General features: G+C 45.2%; 1 protein-coding gene across 5 annotated transcripts in view; it reads left to right on the top strand.

The window, feature by feature from the left end:
- LOC101823809 (aldehyde oxidase 3) overlaps positions 1-17685 on the top strand; it is an 89667-nt gene that overhangs the window by 34810 nt on the left and 37172 nt on the right. For all 5 annotated transcript variants that reach the window (XM_040753585.1, XM_040753584.1, XM_040753583.1 and 2 more), the window contains exons 15-23: positions 262-424; positions 683-775; positions 5190-5359; positions 5862-5976; positions 6312-6434; positions 10029-10125; positions 10925-11049; positions 12597-12730; positions 15275-15362. In XM_040753585.1, the coding sequence (XP_040609519.1) occupies positions 262-424; positions 683-775; positions 5190-5359; positions 5862-5976; positions 6312-6434; positions 10029-10125; positions 10925-11049; positions 12597-12730; positions 15275-15362 (1108 nt within the window). The remainder of the gene's footprint in view (positions 1-261; positions 425-682; positions 776-5189; positions 5360-5861; positions 5977-6311; positions 6435-10028; positions 10126-10924; positions 11050-12596; positions 12731-15274; positions 15363-17685) is intronic.

Raw genomic sequence — 17685 nt, 5'->3', positions numbered from 1 at the left:
ACTAATCAGGTCCCGTAGGCAGGCAAGGTTAAACAGATGCAACATAATCTTTACATAATTAAACACATATCCTTACATCATTAAATAAAAGCAGCATAAACAAACGTAACACATTTTTACACAGTTAAAGTAATATTCTGCAGCATAAAAAACCTAACACATATTTGCCTAGTTAAAATAATATTCCACAACAGGTGAATATCGGATGCTTGTTTGACCCCACCCATACTTAACTGGTTACATTCCTCTCCATGTGCCTAGGTGTTGGGATGAAGAGATGTTGACTGAAGCTTGCAGGATGGTTCTAGAAGAAATCTCCCTGCCAGCATCAGCCCCTGGAGGAATGGTGGAATACCGGCGAACTCTTACCATCAGCTTTCTCTTCAAATTCTACTTAGATGTGTGGAAGCAGTTAAAGATGAGGGTAAAGTTGTGGGAAGAGAGTTCTACATGCTTCTCCAGCTTAGGGGAACACCATGTGCTAACCTAACCATAGTTCTGCTTGCAAGCTACATTTCTGAGGCTCATACTGAATGAAACCCAAAGTTCTCCCTAAGTTCACTCAAACTTCCCCAAAGCAATAAAAACAAAAGCCAGAAGACCACACAGCAACAGACATTTAAAATCCTGTCTCTCAACTAAATCTCCACAGGAAGTAAAAAACTATGCATCTTTGTTCCAGGATCCCCGTGGATACCCTGACATCTCCAAGAAACTCTTACATGTTCTGGAAGACTTTCCTTTGACCATACCACAAGGGATACAGTCATTTAAGGTCAGTGCATTTTATGAGTGAACAGAACAGCCAAATGGGGCTGTTCTTTTGACCGGGTTTTACTCTGAATTTCAAGTTGCTACTGTGTTCTTTTTTAAAAAAAAAAAGTTCAACTAGCCAGGTTGTGGCACACGCCTTTAATCCCAGCACTCGGGAGGCAGATGCAGGTGGATCTCTGTGAGTTCGAGGCCAGCTTGATCTACAAAATGAGTTTCAAGATAGCTAGGACTGCACAGAAAAACCCTAAATTAAAAAAAGCAATAAAGAAAGGAAGGAAGGAAGGAAGGAAGGAAGGAAGGAAGGAAGGAAGGAAGGAAGGAAGGAAGGAAGAAGAAAGAAACAGGATTCAGCCATGGAGTTATATTCATGCTCAATAGTCCATTAGAAAATGCAGTAGAATGGTAGATCCTACTGACAACAGCCAACAAAAACTAAATCTCTGGAAATAAAATTAAGAAAAAATATGCAGTGCTGGTGTGAACAAACATTTAGACTACTGACAAACTTTTTCAAACAAAGCATATTTGAATAAAAAGAAACATAGTCCATAGGTAGGAAGACATCGTATATAAAGATAACAATTTTCTCATAAATTAATGTATATACTAAGTATAATTCCAATCAATGATGCCAACAAGAGCTTTGAAAACTTTGATTTTAAGGTTTATCTAGAAATACAGAAATAAGCATTCATAAAAACCAGTAATAAGGAGTGAACCAAAACCTATTCAACCCTGAGACTGAACCCATGGCTCTGCTAGCTAAACATATAGCATTACATGACTAGACACCACAACCATTAAAGGTTTCAGGAATAGAATAGACTAAAAGGTCGATGAAACAGCACAGAGTCCAGAAAGACAGCAGTAAGTGGGTCACCATGAAAAGCAAAACTACACCTCAAATAAACAATAAAGTGGAGGGTTTAAGTAGCGATTTCTGTGTGAGTCACTTTAAAAACAAGAAACAAAGCCATATTCCTTCATGACAGTGAATATAAAATCCAGATTTATTAATATTTTAACCATTAAAAATAGCAACGTGGAATCCCTAGGTTAAAATGTGTGCAGACTCTTTTTAAGCCTGCAGCTGAGGAAGTCTTCCAAACAGGGCTGAAACCCAGAAGCATAGAGGAAAAGCCTGAAAGATCTGATTACATAAAAGAGAATGCATGAATGATTTAAAAAATATTCACAACAAAAACTTTTACAAATTAATAGACATAAAGAATTGGCAGATGGCCGGGTGTTGGTGGCGCATACCTTTAATCCCAGCACTCGGAAGGCAGAGGCAGGCGGATCTCTGTGAGTTCGAGGCTGGGCTGGACCGACAGCCTCCAAAACAATACAGAGAAACCTGTCTCATAAAATCAAAAAAAAAAAAAAAAGAATTGGCAGATGACTGGGGGAAAATGATCTTTAAAACATTAAAATATACAGATGCTCACTCAGAATTTTTAAAATGCATTTTAAGACAACTAAGATAATTTTTCAGTCTATCATGCTGGAATAACTTAAAATTTTGATAGTGTCCAGGTGTCATTATACTTGAAGTATTTTTATACAAACACAGTCTCTCTTATAATAAAGTCACTGAAACAGAACAGCCTATTTGTAAAGGTACTGGGGGTTCTCCAGGATCCCAGCAGGGGGCAGCAGAGGCCTCCTGTGCTGTGTCTAATCATTTCATGCCCTGGTTTTAAGAGAGGCTCTTTCTAGTGTGGTTTCTGAAGCAACAGTTATGCAAAAAGGGAGGCGCTTTACCAGTTCTTGTGATTGTCTCAGTGGCAGTGAGGACTCAGGTGGCCGCTGGCTGGATGTCACCTGGAGAGTCCCCATGCCACATTTCACATGAATTTCACATGAACGGGCCGTCTGTTCACCCTGTGTAGGGAAGTGCTGACAGGGCAAGGAATGAGCCCATCCAAGTCCAGCTTGGTGGAACCATGAATGGATTGGACTAACTCACAGGGCATAGGTGAGGGGTTACTAACAGGACTATGGGTAGCCCCCAAACAGCTGTATCACCAAAAGACCCCACCCCTCCTGACCTTCTGACCTTCCCAATCACTCACACAGAGCTCAGACGGCTGCTTCCCTCAACACCGGCATTGCTTACGCAGCCCTCTGTTCTCTGCTCCCATTAAAGATGTCCACACCAGGCCCAGCTCAAGACTTCTCTGTACTTAACCAATAATGCAGGTTTCCTTTTGAGGAATGTGTTAATTTTCTAGTGCTAGCTACATCAACTTAAAAACCCCTAAGGTGTATTTGGCTTATGGCTTCAGGAATTTGCACCTATGGCTGGTTGGCTCCAGTTTGAGGGAGACTGTGGTGAGGCAGAGCATCATAGAGGACGGTGTGCTTACTAACCTTCTGGCAGCCTGGAAGTAGTGATGAAGAGGGGGAGAGCAGTGGTCCTGATGCTTTCTTCAAGGGCGTGGCCCCAGTGATCTAACTTCCTTCTGCTAGGCTCTACCTCCTGAAGGCTCCACTAGGTCCCAGTAGCACCCCAGGCTGGTCACCAGGCCTTCAACACACAAGCCTTAATTCAGACCTAAATTACAGAAGGAAACATGATAGAACTTTATACCCATCTGTCGGTGCCTGTCACCTACACAGCTGCCTCGAGAAGTCTTGTGCCCTTCAGGGCTGAGGAAAGTGTGGACTGAGAGATTAGGGTTGTGTAGACACACACACACACACACACACACACACACGCACTCTCACGCACGTGCGTACGTGCGCGTTTTTCAGTTTCTTATTAGAGAACTAAAGTGAGTCCTTTACTTCTATCCTAAGATATTCAAAACTTGATTCATACAAATTTAAAGCACATAGCAGAGATTTTTATAAGTCATTAATAAAGAAACTGATTTTTAAAAATCAGTGAATAAAAGTGAAAGGGACTGAGTTTGGAGAGAATGGTAAAATGTGACTGATTCAGATGCAAAAGCAGAAACTATCTTGCAGAGAAAAACCTATAACCCCTGAGATTGTTTTTCCTATAGGGAACATATAATTTGATTCTCTCCTGGGAAACAAAATCAAATCCTGCATGTCTCCTTATAACTGCACAGTCTCCACCCCATCAGCATTAGAGTAAACGGAACACACCCTGCGTGTCCCCACATAACTGCATAGGTGGGTCCCAGGCTTGCTGCCAGCCAGTCTAGCCAAAACAGTAAGCTCCAGGGTCAATGAGAGAGATCCTGCCTCAAAAATAGGGTAGAGAGTAGTAAGAGAAGACACTAGATGTCAAGTTCTGCCCTTCATAGGCACACATGCAGGTAAACACACATGAGCACATGCACATAACTCACACAAACACAAATTTTTTGAATGTATATTATCTTAGTTTACAAGTTTAAAATGTTATTTTACCTAAAAATCAGGCCTCTAATTCCACATCTTGAAAGATAGAAGCTACAACCCAGAGAACTTAAAACACTTAGAAATTTCTGTCTAAGACTTGCTAGAACTCCTGTCCCCAATTCCCACCCACTAGAGACATAAACCTGCCACCAGCTTATAACCCTACCTTCAGTGGCTTCTCACTGAGGTCTATTTATAAAACACGCAAGTTTCCTCAGAAAATAGGTCTCCTAGATGCTAGCTGTCACACAATCCGGCTTTGTTCAGGTCAAGTCCCAACTTGTTTCATCTTTGTCACATGTGAGCACCCTTCTGCTTTGTACATGAAGGGGACACCCGCACCGCAGGGGCTCCCTGGATTAGTCACAAACCACACCTGAGCACCTGTATTCACAGACAGACCTCTTATTAAGCTAAAGTGGCTGCTTTCTGATTGTGGCAGAAAAACAGCAGCAAATGGCCCTACTGGTGTTAGACTGGGCTAGGGTGCCCTGGTAAAGGAGCTGGGGGAGGAGGAAGGAGGGGAAGGGGACAAGGGAAAGGGGCAGGGATTGCTGTCCCAGAGGGACAAAGGACTGCTTCTACATAGGGAGGAGACACGGTACATGGGCAAATGGTGGTTTATAACGGTAAAGGGGGAACCCCGTGTTAGGATGGGGTGTTTAATTTTAATTGGGTGAGTTAATTAGGTGAGCCAAAGGGAGCTCTGATTGCTGTAGTCAGCCTCAGGAGGAGAAAGTGGCCAAATAAGGGATTAGAACTTGATGGCTGACTTTAGGAGTGGAATCTAACACCTTCTAGAAAGGCAGAGGGAATGGGGAGAAGGGCAAGGCCTGCCAGAGCCACCTGCTCTAGTGGCTAGTGTCCCTTCATTTAATATGCATCGGAAGGAAAAAAGAAGACCCCGGGTTAAGCTGAACTGGGTTGCTCTGGAAAGTTCACCTCAGGAGAATAGAATAGACACCTGCTTCCTGGCAGATCCTGCTGACCATGGCTGGTCTTGCTTAATCATTCCATTCTGTGCTGTTCCTCTGACACAGGGTATAGACCCCCAGCAGCCCCTGCAAGACCCAGTGGGGCGTCCCATCATGCATCAGTCTGGCATTAAACACGCCACAGGGGAGGCAGTGTTTTGTGATGATGTGTCTGTCTTGGCAGAAGAACTCTTCCTGGCCGTGGTAACCAGCAGCCGGCCACATGCTAGAATGATGTAAGCAACGGTGGTGGAGTTGGGAGGCTTGGGATACCCAGCTGGTACCTAAGGACCTGGTTGCCTCTTAGCAATGAAGCCTACTCAACACACTGAAAACACAGTCTGAGCATGTATCTTGAGAACACAAGAGGAAAAGGAGCAGTGGGCGTGGGAGCACAGTAGAGGAAAACCCTGTTGAATGAGCAACGTTCATCTGAAGAACATGCCATTGTTATCTGAGAATTTAATGAGGCAAGAACAACTTGCCTGCCTCGTGCGACCCCCCAAAACTGTGATTCTCTCTGTCTTTTATGACTGTCTACCTTCAGAATGGAGGTTACTCTGTGCCCAGTGTAACGAGTGTCCTCTATCTACTGCCAACAGTGTTTGCCTGGTGGCAAGACCTCCACGTGTGGACCTGTCTAGTGATGTTCCTATGGGTCACAGGTCGTTTCTTAGAATCTCCATCTTCACTTGAATGAGGTCCCTGCTACACACTATGGTTTTGTTTCCTTTCCAGTTCCCTTGATGCCTCCGAGGCCTTGGCATCACCTGGTGTGGTTGATGTCATAACAGCTCAAGATATTCCCAGTGACAACGGCAGAGAAGAAGAAAGCCTATTCGCACAGGATGAGGTACTGGCTTGGATTATTATTACACTGGGGCTCTACAGACGCCCCTCCAATGACCCGAGACTACCCATCTGTGCCAAGCCTTGTGTTGTAACTGACTTGAGGAAGTGAGAACCAGCTAATCTCACGTACTTCTTTTAAGACAAAGACACTGAGGCTTAGATGCTTTGGTAACCTACCGGAGGCACATTGCAGTGGCGGCGGAGGCACTGCTCACACCAGCCTGCGCCTCATGCTACAAGTCGCTCCCCCAAGGCCAGCCCTTCTTCCTCCCTGGTTGACAAGAGGAAGTCATCTGCCATTCTCTCTCGTACGTCCTCTGCTCTGCTTCTCCTCAGGTGATTTGCGTGGGTCACATTATTTGTGCCGTGGCTGCCGATTCTTACGCTCACGCCAAGCAGGCCTCAAAAAAAGTGAAGATTGTCTATGAAGATGTGGAGCCCCTGATCGTGACAGTTCAGGTAACTTCCACATCTGCTCTCTCTTGGAGTCACCTGGCAGTGGATTTTTGTAGAAGGTATGAAGGGTACTACTAGATGTTGCTATGCAGTACTGGGAAAAATGCCTTAACATGTGACATCTGTCATGCACTCCAGCCATGACACATACACATCACATTTTTTTTTTCTGGAAGTTTCCTGCTGCCCTCCTCTTTCCTTCAGATACTCTGGGCTACAAAGGGGAACTCCAGTCCCACTACAGGCCCCTCCTGGGACCACCATCCCTGAGGACATCTGAAACAAACCTGTCTGGTTTCCCCAATTTCCTAGCTTGACATTTGAATCTTAGAAAGTTCACCCCTTTGCCTCTTAGGTGAATTTGATGATAAGCAAATTTGGAATTTATTTCTCTTAGCATCTGCCCGGGTTGCATCTACCTAGGTTGCACCTGCCCAGGCTCTGTGTCATCTTTAAGTTTTCTGTTGCCCTACATGAGACTGGTCCCTTCCCCCTGAGTGTGGAGAGGATCTTTTGCTTTTCTTCACGTTTTTCTAGGTTCCCAGGTAAAGTGCAGCAATTTCTTCTCGCATTTTGTGGCAGGCCCGCTAGCGAAGGAAGCAGCACTACTCCCCAGGAGGACAAGATGGGAATGGCTGCATTTCTTGGCAGAGCAGACAACCCACTGAGCACTCTCTGCTCCTTTACAGAGATTTGTCCAAAGATCCATGCAGTGGGGTCGCATACACTTGAGGTCAAGTGCTAATGAAAAATAGGGATAGGCCATCAACCTTACCACATGGCTCATGGCTCATTGCATCAGAATAGACAAGGAAGGTTAGACATTGGTGGAGAGGTCAAAAGAAAAACCTGAAGGGGGTGGAGAAGGCAATGGTGGACGCCTTGTTAATGGGTATGGCTCAACTTGTAACTTTTTTTTAACTTTTTTTTATTACTTTAATTTTAAATAGCTTGCTTCACATGTCAATCCAAGTTCCCTCTCCCTCCCCTTCTCCCGCATCCCCCCACCATCACCCCCAGCCTCCTACCCTATCCCCACTTCCTTCCACATAGGGGATATCCAGAGTCTGTCATTTCACTCAGGGCAGGGTCCAGGCCCTCCCCTAAGAGTCCAGGCTGAGAGAGCATCCCTCTTTGTGTTATGGACACACGAAGTCCGTTTATATGCCAGGGATAAATACTGATCCACTGCCCAGGGCCCCATAGGTTACCCAGGCCTCCTCACTGACTCTCACATTCAGGGGTTCTGGATCAGTCCCATGCTGGCCTCCCAGCTGTTGGTCTGGGGTCCAAGAGCTCCCCCTTGTTCAGATCAGCTGTCTCTGCTTGTTTTGCAAGCCCATTCTTTGCCAATTTGCTCATTGCTCCTCTCTCTCTGTCACTGGGTTCCATGGGTTCAGTTCAGTGTTTAACTGTGGATGTTTGCCTCTGCTTCCATCAGTCACTGGATGAAGGTTCTAGGATGGCATATAGTGTAGACGTCAAGTTCATTATCAGGAATGGGCATTTAAGGTGGTCTCTCCACTATTGCTTAGCTTGCTAGTTGGTGTCATCCCTTTAGATCACTAGAGGTCTCACTGGTGCCAGATCTCTCTTCTAACCTGACTCCCTCTTTTATGGTATTTCTCATCCTGTTCTCCCCCTTTTCTATCCCTGACTCAACCTTCCTCTTCCCCCATGACCTACTCTCTCTTCCTCTTCTCCCCTCTCTTCGTCCCAGATCCCACCCCCCCCACCTCTCGCCGTATACCCAATCTGTTCAGGAGATCTTGCCTCATTCTTCTTCTCTGGGGTACCATGCATATCTCTCTTAGGTTCTTTCCTGTTTCCCAGACTCTTTGTCAATGGAAGTGCAGACTGGCACTATCCTGACCCATGTCTAAAATCCATATATGTTTGTCATTTTGTGACTGGGTTACCTCACTCAGGATGGTTTTCTTCTAGTGCCATCCATTTACCGGTGAATTTCAAGATTCCATTGTTTTTTTTTCTGCTCAGTAGTACCCCATTGTGTCAACTTGTAACTTCTATAAGACAGAGGGTTAATAGATTAGCAATGTAAAGTAAGTGTACTCCAGCACAAAGGAAAATGTGCTAGGAACAGAAGACTAGCACCAACTGGAAAAATACCTTCAGGCCACAACACAGGAGACATAGTCCCTAGTTACACAAATACTTCCTAGAAATGAAAAAAAAGGAATAAATAGGAAAACTGAGCACATAGATATAAATAGATCACAAGAAGAAACTGCAAACAGCCAATGTGTGATCCTACTATTAAATTAAGACAATTAAGAGCTGTGATGAACTGTCATTTTTTAACAAAATACAAAGCCTGGCAACACTGAGCTGGTGAGCTGTAGGAAAGCAGATATTGTCTTGTCTTCCTGAGATGAATATGAAACACAACAATAATCTCTATGAAGAAACATTTAGCAACATCTATGAAAATTTTAAGCAAATTTACCAGCAAGCTCAATATCGGATCTTCTCCAGGCTTAGATTGTCTTCCTGCAAGAGAATGTATTCAAACTCATTGTCTGTACCACTGCTGGCAATAGTAAAACAATGAACACAAATCCAGGTCTTGTCTGTATAGCAGAACTGAAGCTTGGCAGAGTGCTTGCCTAGCATGCAGGAGGTCTTTTTGAACCAGCACACACACATACACACAGAGAGAGGCACACACAGAGACACAAACAGACATGCACGCGTGTGCGCACACACACACACACACACACACACACACACACACACATTGGAATTCTGTGGAGCTGTGTGTACTTTTTATGAGCACATTCTCTATTCATGGCTACAGAAACATCTCTAAATTGTACTGATAAATGAAAGGCAAACATGTGCATAATGAGGGGGTTAAGAATACAGACTTCTGTGTATTTGTATGTGTACATATCTGGAAGAATACATAAAAACCTAACAGTAGGGCTCGCCTTTGGATGTGCACTCGCACAGATGGAGGTGCCTGAGGGCTGCCCCTTCTCCAGTCTATGGAGATGCTATCTCACTTTGCCAACCTTGAAATGTGTTGCTTAATTTCAAAACAAAGAAGTTTTAAATATATCTTTGAAAAAAAGTAAACTATTTGCAAAACAAAGAATCAAGAATACAACCAGCTGAGATTTTTGAGAGTTCCTTGGCTAAATTAAGGAACTTGAGTTATGTGTCTCATTCTTGCTATTTGTCATACTCCTGAACACATCTGACTGTGGGTGGGGTGGAGGGTGGGGTGAACTCCGAAGCTAGTGTAAGGGTTTAGGCTAATCTAGCATTAAGCCTCCTTAATGGGTTTCTTCTGAGGTTTAAAGAACACTGTGTCCTGAATTCAGGGCAGATTGATGTGCAGCTAGATAAGGGGCTGAGTTACACCACGATGGTGCCTTCCATGTGCCAGCTCAGAAGACAGGCTCTTAGCTGTCCCCATACTCACGGAGGCCCTAGCAGGTCATGTTTACCACACGCATGTCCTGGGGAATTTTGAAATTGGTGATTATCATTGCTCATGGCTTTCAGTGTGCAGGATGTGCAGGTGACCATACTGAGCCACCTGAATCTTGCCTTTATTTGTTACCTCCCTAGGATGCGTTGCTACATGAGTCATTCATCGGACCCGAAAAGAAGCTGGAGCAAGGAAATGTTCAGTCAGCGTTCCAATGTGTTGATCAAATCCTTGAAGGTGAACTCTCTTTGGGGGGCGTGCAGGAAGGTGGTTGACACAGGTCTTACTTTGTAGCTCTGGCTGGCTTCAAACTCACTTTGTAGAGACCAGACTGACCTCAGACCCACAGAGATTCATCTGCCCCTGCCCCTGCCCCTGCCCCTGCCCCTGCCCCTGCCCATGCCCCTGCCGATGCCTGCTGGAATTAAAGGTGTGGACTACTACACCCAGCCCCTTGAAGGTGAATTCTTAAGCACCTTCTGTTCTATCACAGGGGTTTTTAATATAGTGATACTCTGGCTTCTATAAAGCTGAAGTGAGGCTTGGTGGTGTATCCCAGTACCCTGGATACTGAGGCAGGAAGAGCAGGAGTTTAAGGGCAGCCTGGGCTGGGGTGTAGTGAAAGCTGTCCCAAACACCAAGGGCAGGGGACACAGCTAAGTGGCAGTACTTGCCCATCGTGCTCGCGGCTTGGATAAACTTAATGAATCTTCACTCTTCTCAAGAAGATATCCCAGTTGTTGCTCAAGCCAATAAAAATTAATTCCTAGTACTTAAGAACATGTTAACATGAGTAGGTAGGGAAATGGAGCCAAATGCATAGGAGATTTTAAATTGCCTGTGATCAGCCAAATATACATAATGACAGCTGCTTATGGAAACTTTGTCAAATCACAATGCTTTTTTTTTCTTAAATCAAGACAGGAAACTAAATGCTATTCCTATGACCTAAAAGAAAATCATGGCATTTAGCAATGCCCCACTTAAATTTAAATGATGTGTCTCTAAAGTCACATGTGTTCACTCTGTCCAAAAGGGGAAGTACACTTTGGAGGCCAGGAACATTTTTACATGGAGACTCAGAGTGTACGTGTGGTACCCAAGGCAGAGGATAAAGAGATGGACATATATGTGTCAAGCCAGGATGCAGCATTTACACAGGTAGGCCTCATTTTAGAGTGTCATTTGTCTGAGCTATAGAGTGTCATTTGTCAAGGTTGAAGACATCAATTAGACCGAAGTTGAATATTATGTGTGCACGCGCGCGCGTGCGCACACACACACACACACACACACACACACACTTAAAATAATTACAATTAAATTAGAACTGTACCCCTGGTTCTGCTTCACCTGGTGGCAGTTGCTTCCCTCCCTCCCTCCCATCCGAGGCGTGTTATAAGAACAACTGCCTGCCTTTTTCAGTTACATCTTCTGCCACAGTCACTAGTTGCTGCTGCTCCTCGACCTAAACCATACTTTTCCCCCTTTCCTGGACATCCTCGCTGCCTTCCCCTGCACATCATTTGCTTCTTAACACTCTCCAATGTCCTTGCTGTGCTCTCAAGTCCCTCCTTCTGCTAAATGACGATAACTTTTCAAAATACGCACTTACACGGTAAAATAGGAGATGAAATGAGCTAACTGTGTGTGTTTGTGCAAACACACGTATAGCTGTGTGTTCCTCCAATGTTTGCCTTTATAGTCACAGCATAGTCATTCTTGGGAAGTTTAACATTGATGAACACTATCTGGTAGATGAGTCATAGCCAAGTTTCCACAAGTGGCTCATTCACAGCTAGAGACTGCCCTTGTCTGCTCTCTCTGCCCGGGTTCTACTGTATTTCTGAGCTTCTAGACTTTCTTACGACTGCACAGCTCCATAGACCTTACACCTTTGATTTCAGGCCCTTCCCAAACAGCATAGCTTATCCTGACTACACAAATACGAACTCCGTTTATCATCAGGTTACACAGCCCTGCAACATCACTCACTGTCCAGGATGTGTGCCTCCCTTTCCAGCCACCCTCCTGTTCTCTTGTGTGAGCTCTCCGTAGCATGCTATGCTGTGGCCACACCCTTCTACCCACTGATGCAGGAGCAACTATTCCCTGGTTGATGTCTGAGTTAAGGAATGGGAGTTGCCATTTTTAACTCCGCCCACCATGCTTTGGCATGGTCCCCCTGCAGCCACCTTTAACCTGGCTACCGCCTGAGTTGTTAGCAGCTTCCCTCTGGTCCACTCCAGGTCATTGCCCGAGTCATAGCAGGCTCAGATTTACCTTCACGTCTCATGGTCCGCTGATGAGCTTTGCAGGCCTGACTTGGAATTGTGTAATATTTCCTTTTGCATAGTGCACAGCTTCTTATGTCTCTTCTGTCAGCTTATTTATTACATAAGGTATTAATGCTCAGTGATAAGGGACCGTTGGTAGGATTACAAGGGCTGCTGCACAGCAGGGAACGAAGAGCTCAGTGTGCCTGTTTGTAATTCCATCTATCATTCATTAATTTTGAAAAGCGATACCAATGTATCCTTTCAGCTGGCACCCATAGCATTTTCTGTGGTTGGTACTCAAAAATAGATAAATATATGCTTATTGTGGGCAGGGAGAAATGCTCAGAAAGTTCTTCAGCAAATGAACTTCTTGCTAATCCTTTGTGTTCCGTTTCACCTTCTTGGGGGCCTATGGCCAAATACTCACAGGAAATGGTGGCTCGCACCTTGGGCATCCCAAAGAACAGGATCAACTGCCATGTGAAAAGGGTTGGTGGAGCCTTCGGAGGGAAAGCAAGCAAGCCCGGGCTCCTGGCATCCGTGGCAGCCGTCGCCGCACAGAAGTGAGTGGATCTGTGAGCCAGTCACCCGGATGTGGCCCCTTCGTGACCCACTTCTCACCCCCTGTTCCCAACCATCTCAAGGGCTTTCTTGGGGGGTGGGGTTGCATATGCAGCCTCACGGTGAGGCCACTGCACTGGGAATTTGGGAACAGGCCACCTGGCTTGTCTTCTGACTTTCCAACAGAGTCAGCAGCAGGGGGTGGGTTCTGTCTCACACTCCTGCTGGGTTTTCAGCTCAACTGCCAAGGAAACAAGAGTAAGTGAAACAGACAGCTTGATTAGTCTACAGTATTCATCCAGGCATAGGCGAAAGCCCAGAGATATGGAAGGTAGGACGAGGGAAAAGTGAATATTTGGATGTTACCCATGTGGGCAGTTCACTACTAGGAGGAAGACACCTGGTATCACATTAAAAATGTGGTTTGTTTAGAAGGACAAAAAAACTGCTGACGACTGTGCTTCCTAGAAGAGCTGTGTGGCCGGGAACTGCAGCAGGAGACTTGCTTTTCGCTGAGCCCTCTTTTGAATTTTTTAAACTGTCGTATGCGCGTGGCTAACCTATTAAAATAAATATTATAGCTATTACTGAGGCGCAAGGCTCACAAAGAGTGCTGATGGAATGATGGACGGTTCAGACCACAAATCCTATATGTCTAAGGGAGACCTGATCTGTTCTCAGACAACATAGAATCTAGGGAGAATACCCAGGGTTCACAAGCCACACACACACACACACACACACACACACACACACACACACACACGCACGCACGCACGCACATACATGCGTACACTCACACCACTCTCTCTCACGCCAATATGACATAATGATAAAGATACAAATCATATGCTCAGTTTTAGTAATCCCAACCATACTTAAGCAGACTATGATGGCAAGAGCTTCATAAATGAGGAATTCTTTTTTTAATTTTATTTTTTAATTTAAATTAGAAACAAGGTTGCTTCACATGTCAATCCAAGTCCCTTTCCCTTTCCCTCACCTCCTACCATGCCCTCCCACCAACCCCTCCAATATTCCCTCATTTCCCCAGGGAGGGTGAGGCCCTCCATGGGGGTGTCCATAGTCTGTCATTTCATCCAGGGCAGGGCCTAGACCCTCCCCAAAGAGTCCAGGGTGAGAGTGCATCTCTCATTGTTGGATGGGTGCCCAAAGTCATTTTGTATAACCGCGATAAATACTGATCTGCTACCCAAAGCTCAATAGATTACCTAGGCCTCCTCACTGACACCCACATTCAGGGGGTCTTGATCAGTCTCATGCTGGATTCCCAGGCATCAGTCTGGGATTCAAGAGCTAACCCTTGTCAGGTCAGCTGTTTCTGTGGGTTAAACCAGCCCAGTCTTAACCCCTTTGCTCATCAGTCCTCCTTCTCTGTCACTAGATTTCTTGAGTTCAGCATAAATGAGGAATTCTTACATGAATTATTGAAAGAAGAAAAGGCAAGATTGCTATGATGGAGGCATGCCACCAGATGTCTATCTCATTATTATGGCTATTTTATGATTATGTATGCATGAGATAAATGTGGGACATGCATGCTCCATCACGTATATGACACTCAGGGAACAACTTTGTGGAGGCTGATTGTTCCCTTATGTGGATTCTGGAGATCAAATCCAGGTTGCCATACTTAGATGCAAGCATCTTTTCTCGCTGAGCCATCTCACCAGCCCCACCCATGACGTTTCCTGAGAAGGTGGCATGTGATGCTTGCCTGGAGGGGCTCTGAGGCATAGATTGAAGTTGGAAATGGCCAGAGAAGACTCTGAAATTCCAACTGCAATTATATGGAGACAACAAAAGGAACACTTATTAAAAACAGGAGAATTAGAACCTAGAAATGTAGGAGAAGAAACAAATGGCATGATTTAACATGAATTGCTATTTGAATGAAGAATGCAAGGAATTAAAATATATACTTAGACTTGCATATTAACTAGACCAGAGGTTCTCAACCTGTGTGGGTCACAACCCCTTTGGGGGTCAAATGATCCTTTCCTAAAGGTTACTTATCAGATACTGTGCGTATCAGATATTTACATTATGATTCATAATGGTACAAAATTACAGTTATGAAGTAACTACAAAAATAATTTTATGGTATGGAAATAATTTTATGTCACCACAACATGAGGAACTGTATTAAAGGGTCTCCACATTTGGAAGGTTAAGAACCACTGAACTAGACAGTGACATCACTAACATAAATGGAGTGTGGCTACAAAAGGGAATAATAAAAGATTCAAAGTCTCCATTTCAGAGGGTTTTAAACTTCCTACATTACTCTGATGGGGCAATCTAATTGACAGCTGCAAAACAACTTCTTCCATAGCCCACAGGCAGCTTCCCTGCCACACCATCCATCAGGAGGCACCATGAAACTCAGCACCCTCTCTTCTGGGAGTGGCTGCATTCTGACTTTTTCTCCTTTTGTAGTGCAATGACGTTGTTGCTGGCATTCTGCAAACCTGAACTCAAATCTCAAATCTGTTGCAACTGTGTTTCTGTTTCTTTCTCCCTAGAACTGGCTGCCCAATACGTTTTATTCTAGAGCGTGGGGATGACATGTTGGTCACTGGAGGACGCCACCCACTACTAGGGAAATACAAGGTGAGTGGGGAGCAAAGTCATCTATGGGCATGCCACTTCAGAGACCTGTGGCTTGCAGCCAGATCTTCAGAGCCCTCTGCTTAGCCACACGATGTAGTGAGAGATCCCACAGAGCCATTGCATCTGACCTGAACCCTGGAGTGATAGCACCTAGGCTTTGAACTACCTTTTGTTTAAAGTCAGTTCTTATTATCTGAGTGCTTCCGGAAGGATTCCAGAGCCTTTGCAAAACTCAGTCATGAGAGGACTTGGCAAACCAGGTAGTCTCCTGACTGAGAATTTTTTAGGCAAACAGGTCCTTCAGACAGCTGTGGATTAGAGGGTTTGATATGTGCAAATTTCGTGCTAAAGGTGTAAATTGTGTAACAATGAGAAGAGTTTTTGCAAAGCAAGCAATGGATGACCAGGTCACCAGAAGCTGACTCACCCTGCTGTTTGATAAGCCCAAAATTTATCTTGGAATGACCCCTTTCTTCAATGGACCCGTGCAAAACGGAACACAGACAGCCTCGGTATTGCCCATGTCGCCATGCGTCCCGGGACATGAAAGGAAAGGAGATGGCAGCAAGAACACAAGTGGAGAAACTGACATTTGCAGGTCTCACCATTCCTGGGACCTCTGAAATACAGATGCTCCAGGATTTGACACGTCTCTAAATTTGACTCATCCTGTTCATTCATGAATCTAGTTCAAAATGCCTTCTCCTAGCTGGAAGACAGTTTTCTAACAACTTCAGCCTGACGGAATGTAAAGCCCCATGTCCAGAAGGACACAGAAAAGCTGCTAAGAAGCAAGCAACAAAACTGTCCCCTCGCTCCAACTGTAGATGCCAGAGACTCCAGCCCATAGGAAATCTGTGAACTCTAGTGTAAGCCCTGAGTGGTCCCTCACTCCACGCTGGATCAGAAACAGACCCTTGCTCAGGAGGACTTTCTCTAGGAGACCCCAGCAGCTGAACCCCAAACCCCATACATGGTTCATTTCCCATGACTGTTTCTACACAGGGCTTCCTGTGTGGCAGGTTCCACCCTGCTCATTCCCTCCTGAGTACCTGGTGTCCACTTCGATCCTTGAACGCCTCATCCCAATCACATAGCTGGTGGTAGACCTGTCTCCATACCAGAGCTCTGGCTTCTTGTGCAGGAGGCAGGTTCCTGTCTTTACTGTCTGCTTTCTTAGTATCACACACATACGATATGTGCTAAAGTGAAGTGTGTAAAACGCTCTATAAAAGGATTGGACGCCAGATAGACAAATAAGCCTGTTTTGTTTGGGGTGGCCATTCATTCAACAGACAAATACTCCATTTCATAGGACCTACCAGAATCACTTGAGCCAGCCAAAATGGAGTGGTGGGGGAGGGGCACAGGGATAACTCAGTCCACTGGAATGATCTTAGTTTCCAACCTTCTCCTTCCAACCAAGTATATTGTGTACTATTGCCAAAATAGACCGCATTCTTATAATACTGCGATAAAAAGTCGCTTGCTTTGTGGAAAACTAAAGATAATGGCAGAGACTCAGTCTGTGAGGGCTGAAGAATAGAAGAGGTGAAATGCAAGGGTGAATGTTCTGAGGAAACAGGAACACTCCAAGGAGAGAGGGCTGTATGCATGGGGTGGGTACCTAAGGCAAAATCACAGCATGTCAGTTCAGTCATTATCCCTGCCCTCCCTCAGCTACTGTGGCCTCCTCGGGCCCAGTGTGAACCCTGACTGTCACCCATCTTCAGCCTCCCAGTGCCTGATTAGGGAGCCCAGATCCAGCCTCGCTAGGATGCTGTTGTTACTCAAATTGCTGGGAACTATGCAAGAAGGAGAAGAGCCATCCGAGGTTCTAGTGGAAGACAGTGCCAGAAAGTGATGAGGACCAGGCAGAGTCCCCTATCTCTCTCTCTTAGGTTTCTGAGACAGAGTCTTGCTCTGTAGTCCTGGATTACTTGAATGCTGGGACTGCAGGTATGAACCCCCTGTGAGTCCAGTCAGCAATGATCAGAGTGTGATTACTAGATCAGCAGCAACAATGTCACCTGGGAAGTCACTAAAAACAGAGATTCCTAGGCCCAAATCTCTAAAGCGGGACTCAAGCCTTCCAGATCATGGTGACAGACATGAAGCCTTGGAGTGGGTGACAGCTTTTTCCCTGTTGGCATACCTTAGGGTACTGTGGCTTAGGAAGGTGGAATGGGTATCCCAAATGGCAGAAGCTGAGTTTGAACCTGAGCAGGTCCACTCCCCAGCCCACACTCTTAGCATTCACAGACCTTCCCCTTGTTCTGTTCAAGTTCTCAAGTTCAAGTTCATGTTCAAGTCACAAAGCTCA

This window comes from Mesocricetus auratus, unplaced genomic scaffold, assembly GCF_017639785.1.
Source record: "Mesocricetus auratus isolate SY011 unplaced genomic scaffold, BCM_Maur_2.0 Super-Scaffold_100010, whole genome shotgun sequence".
NCBI lineage: Eukaryota > Metazoa > Chordata > Mammalia > Rodentia > Cricetidae > Mesocricetus > Mesocricetus auratus.
This window is presented reverse-complemented; position numbering and strand designations above follow the sequence as displayed.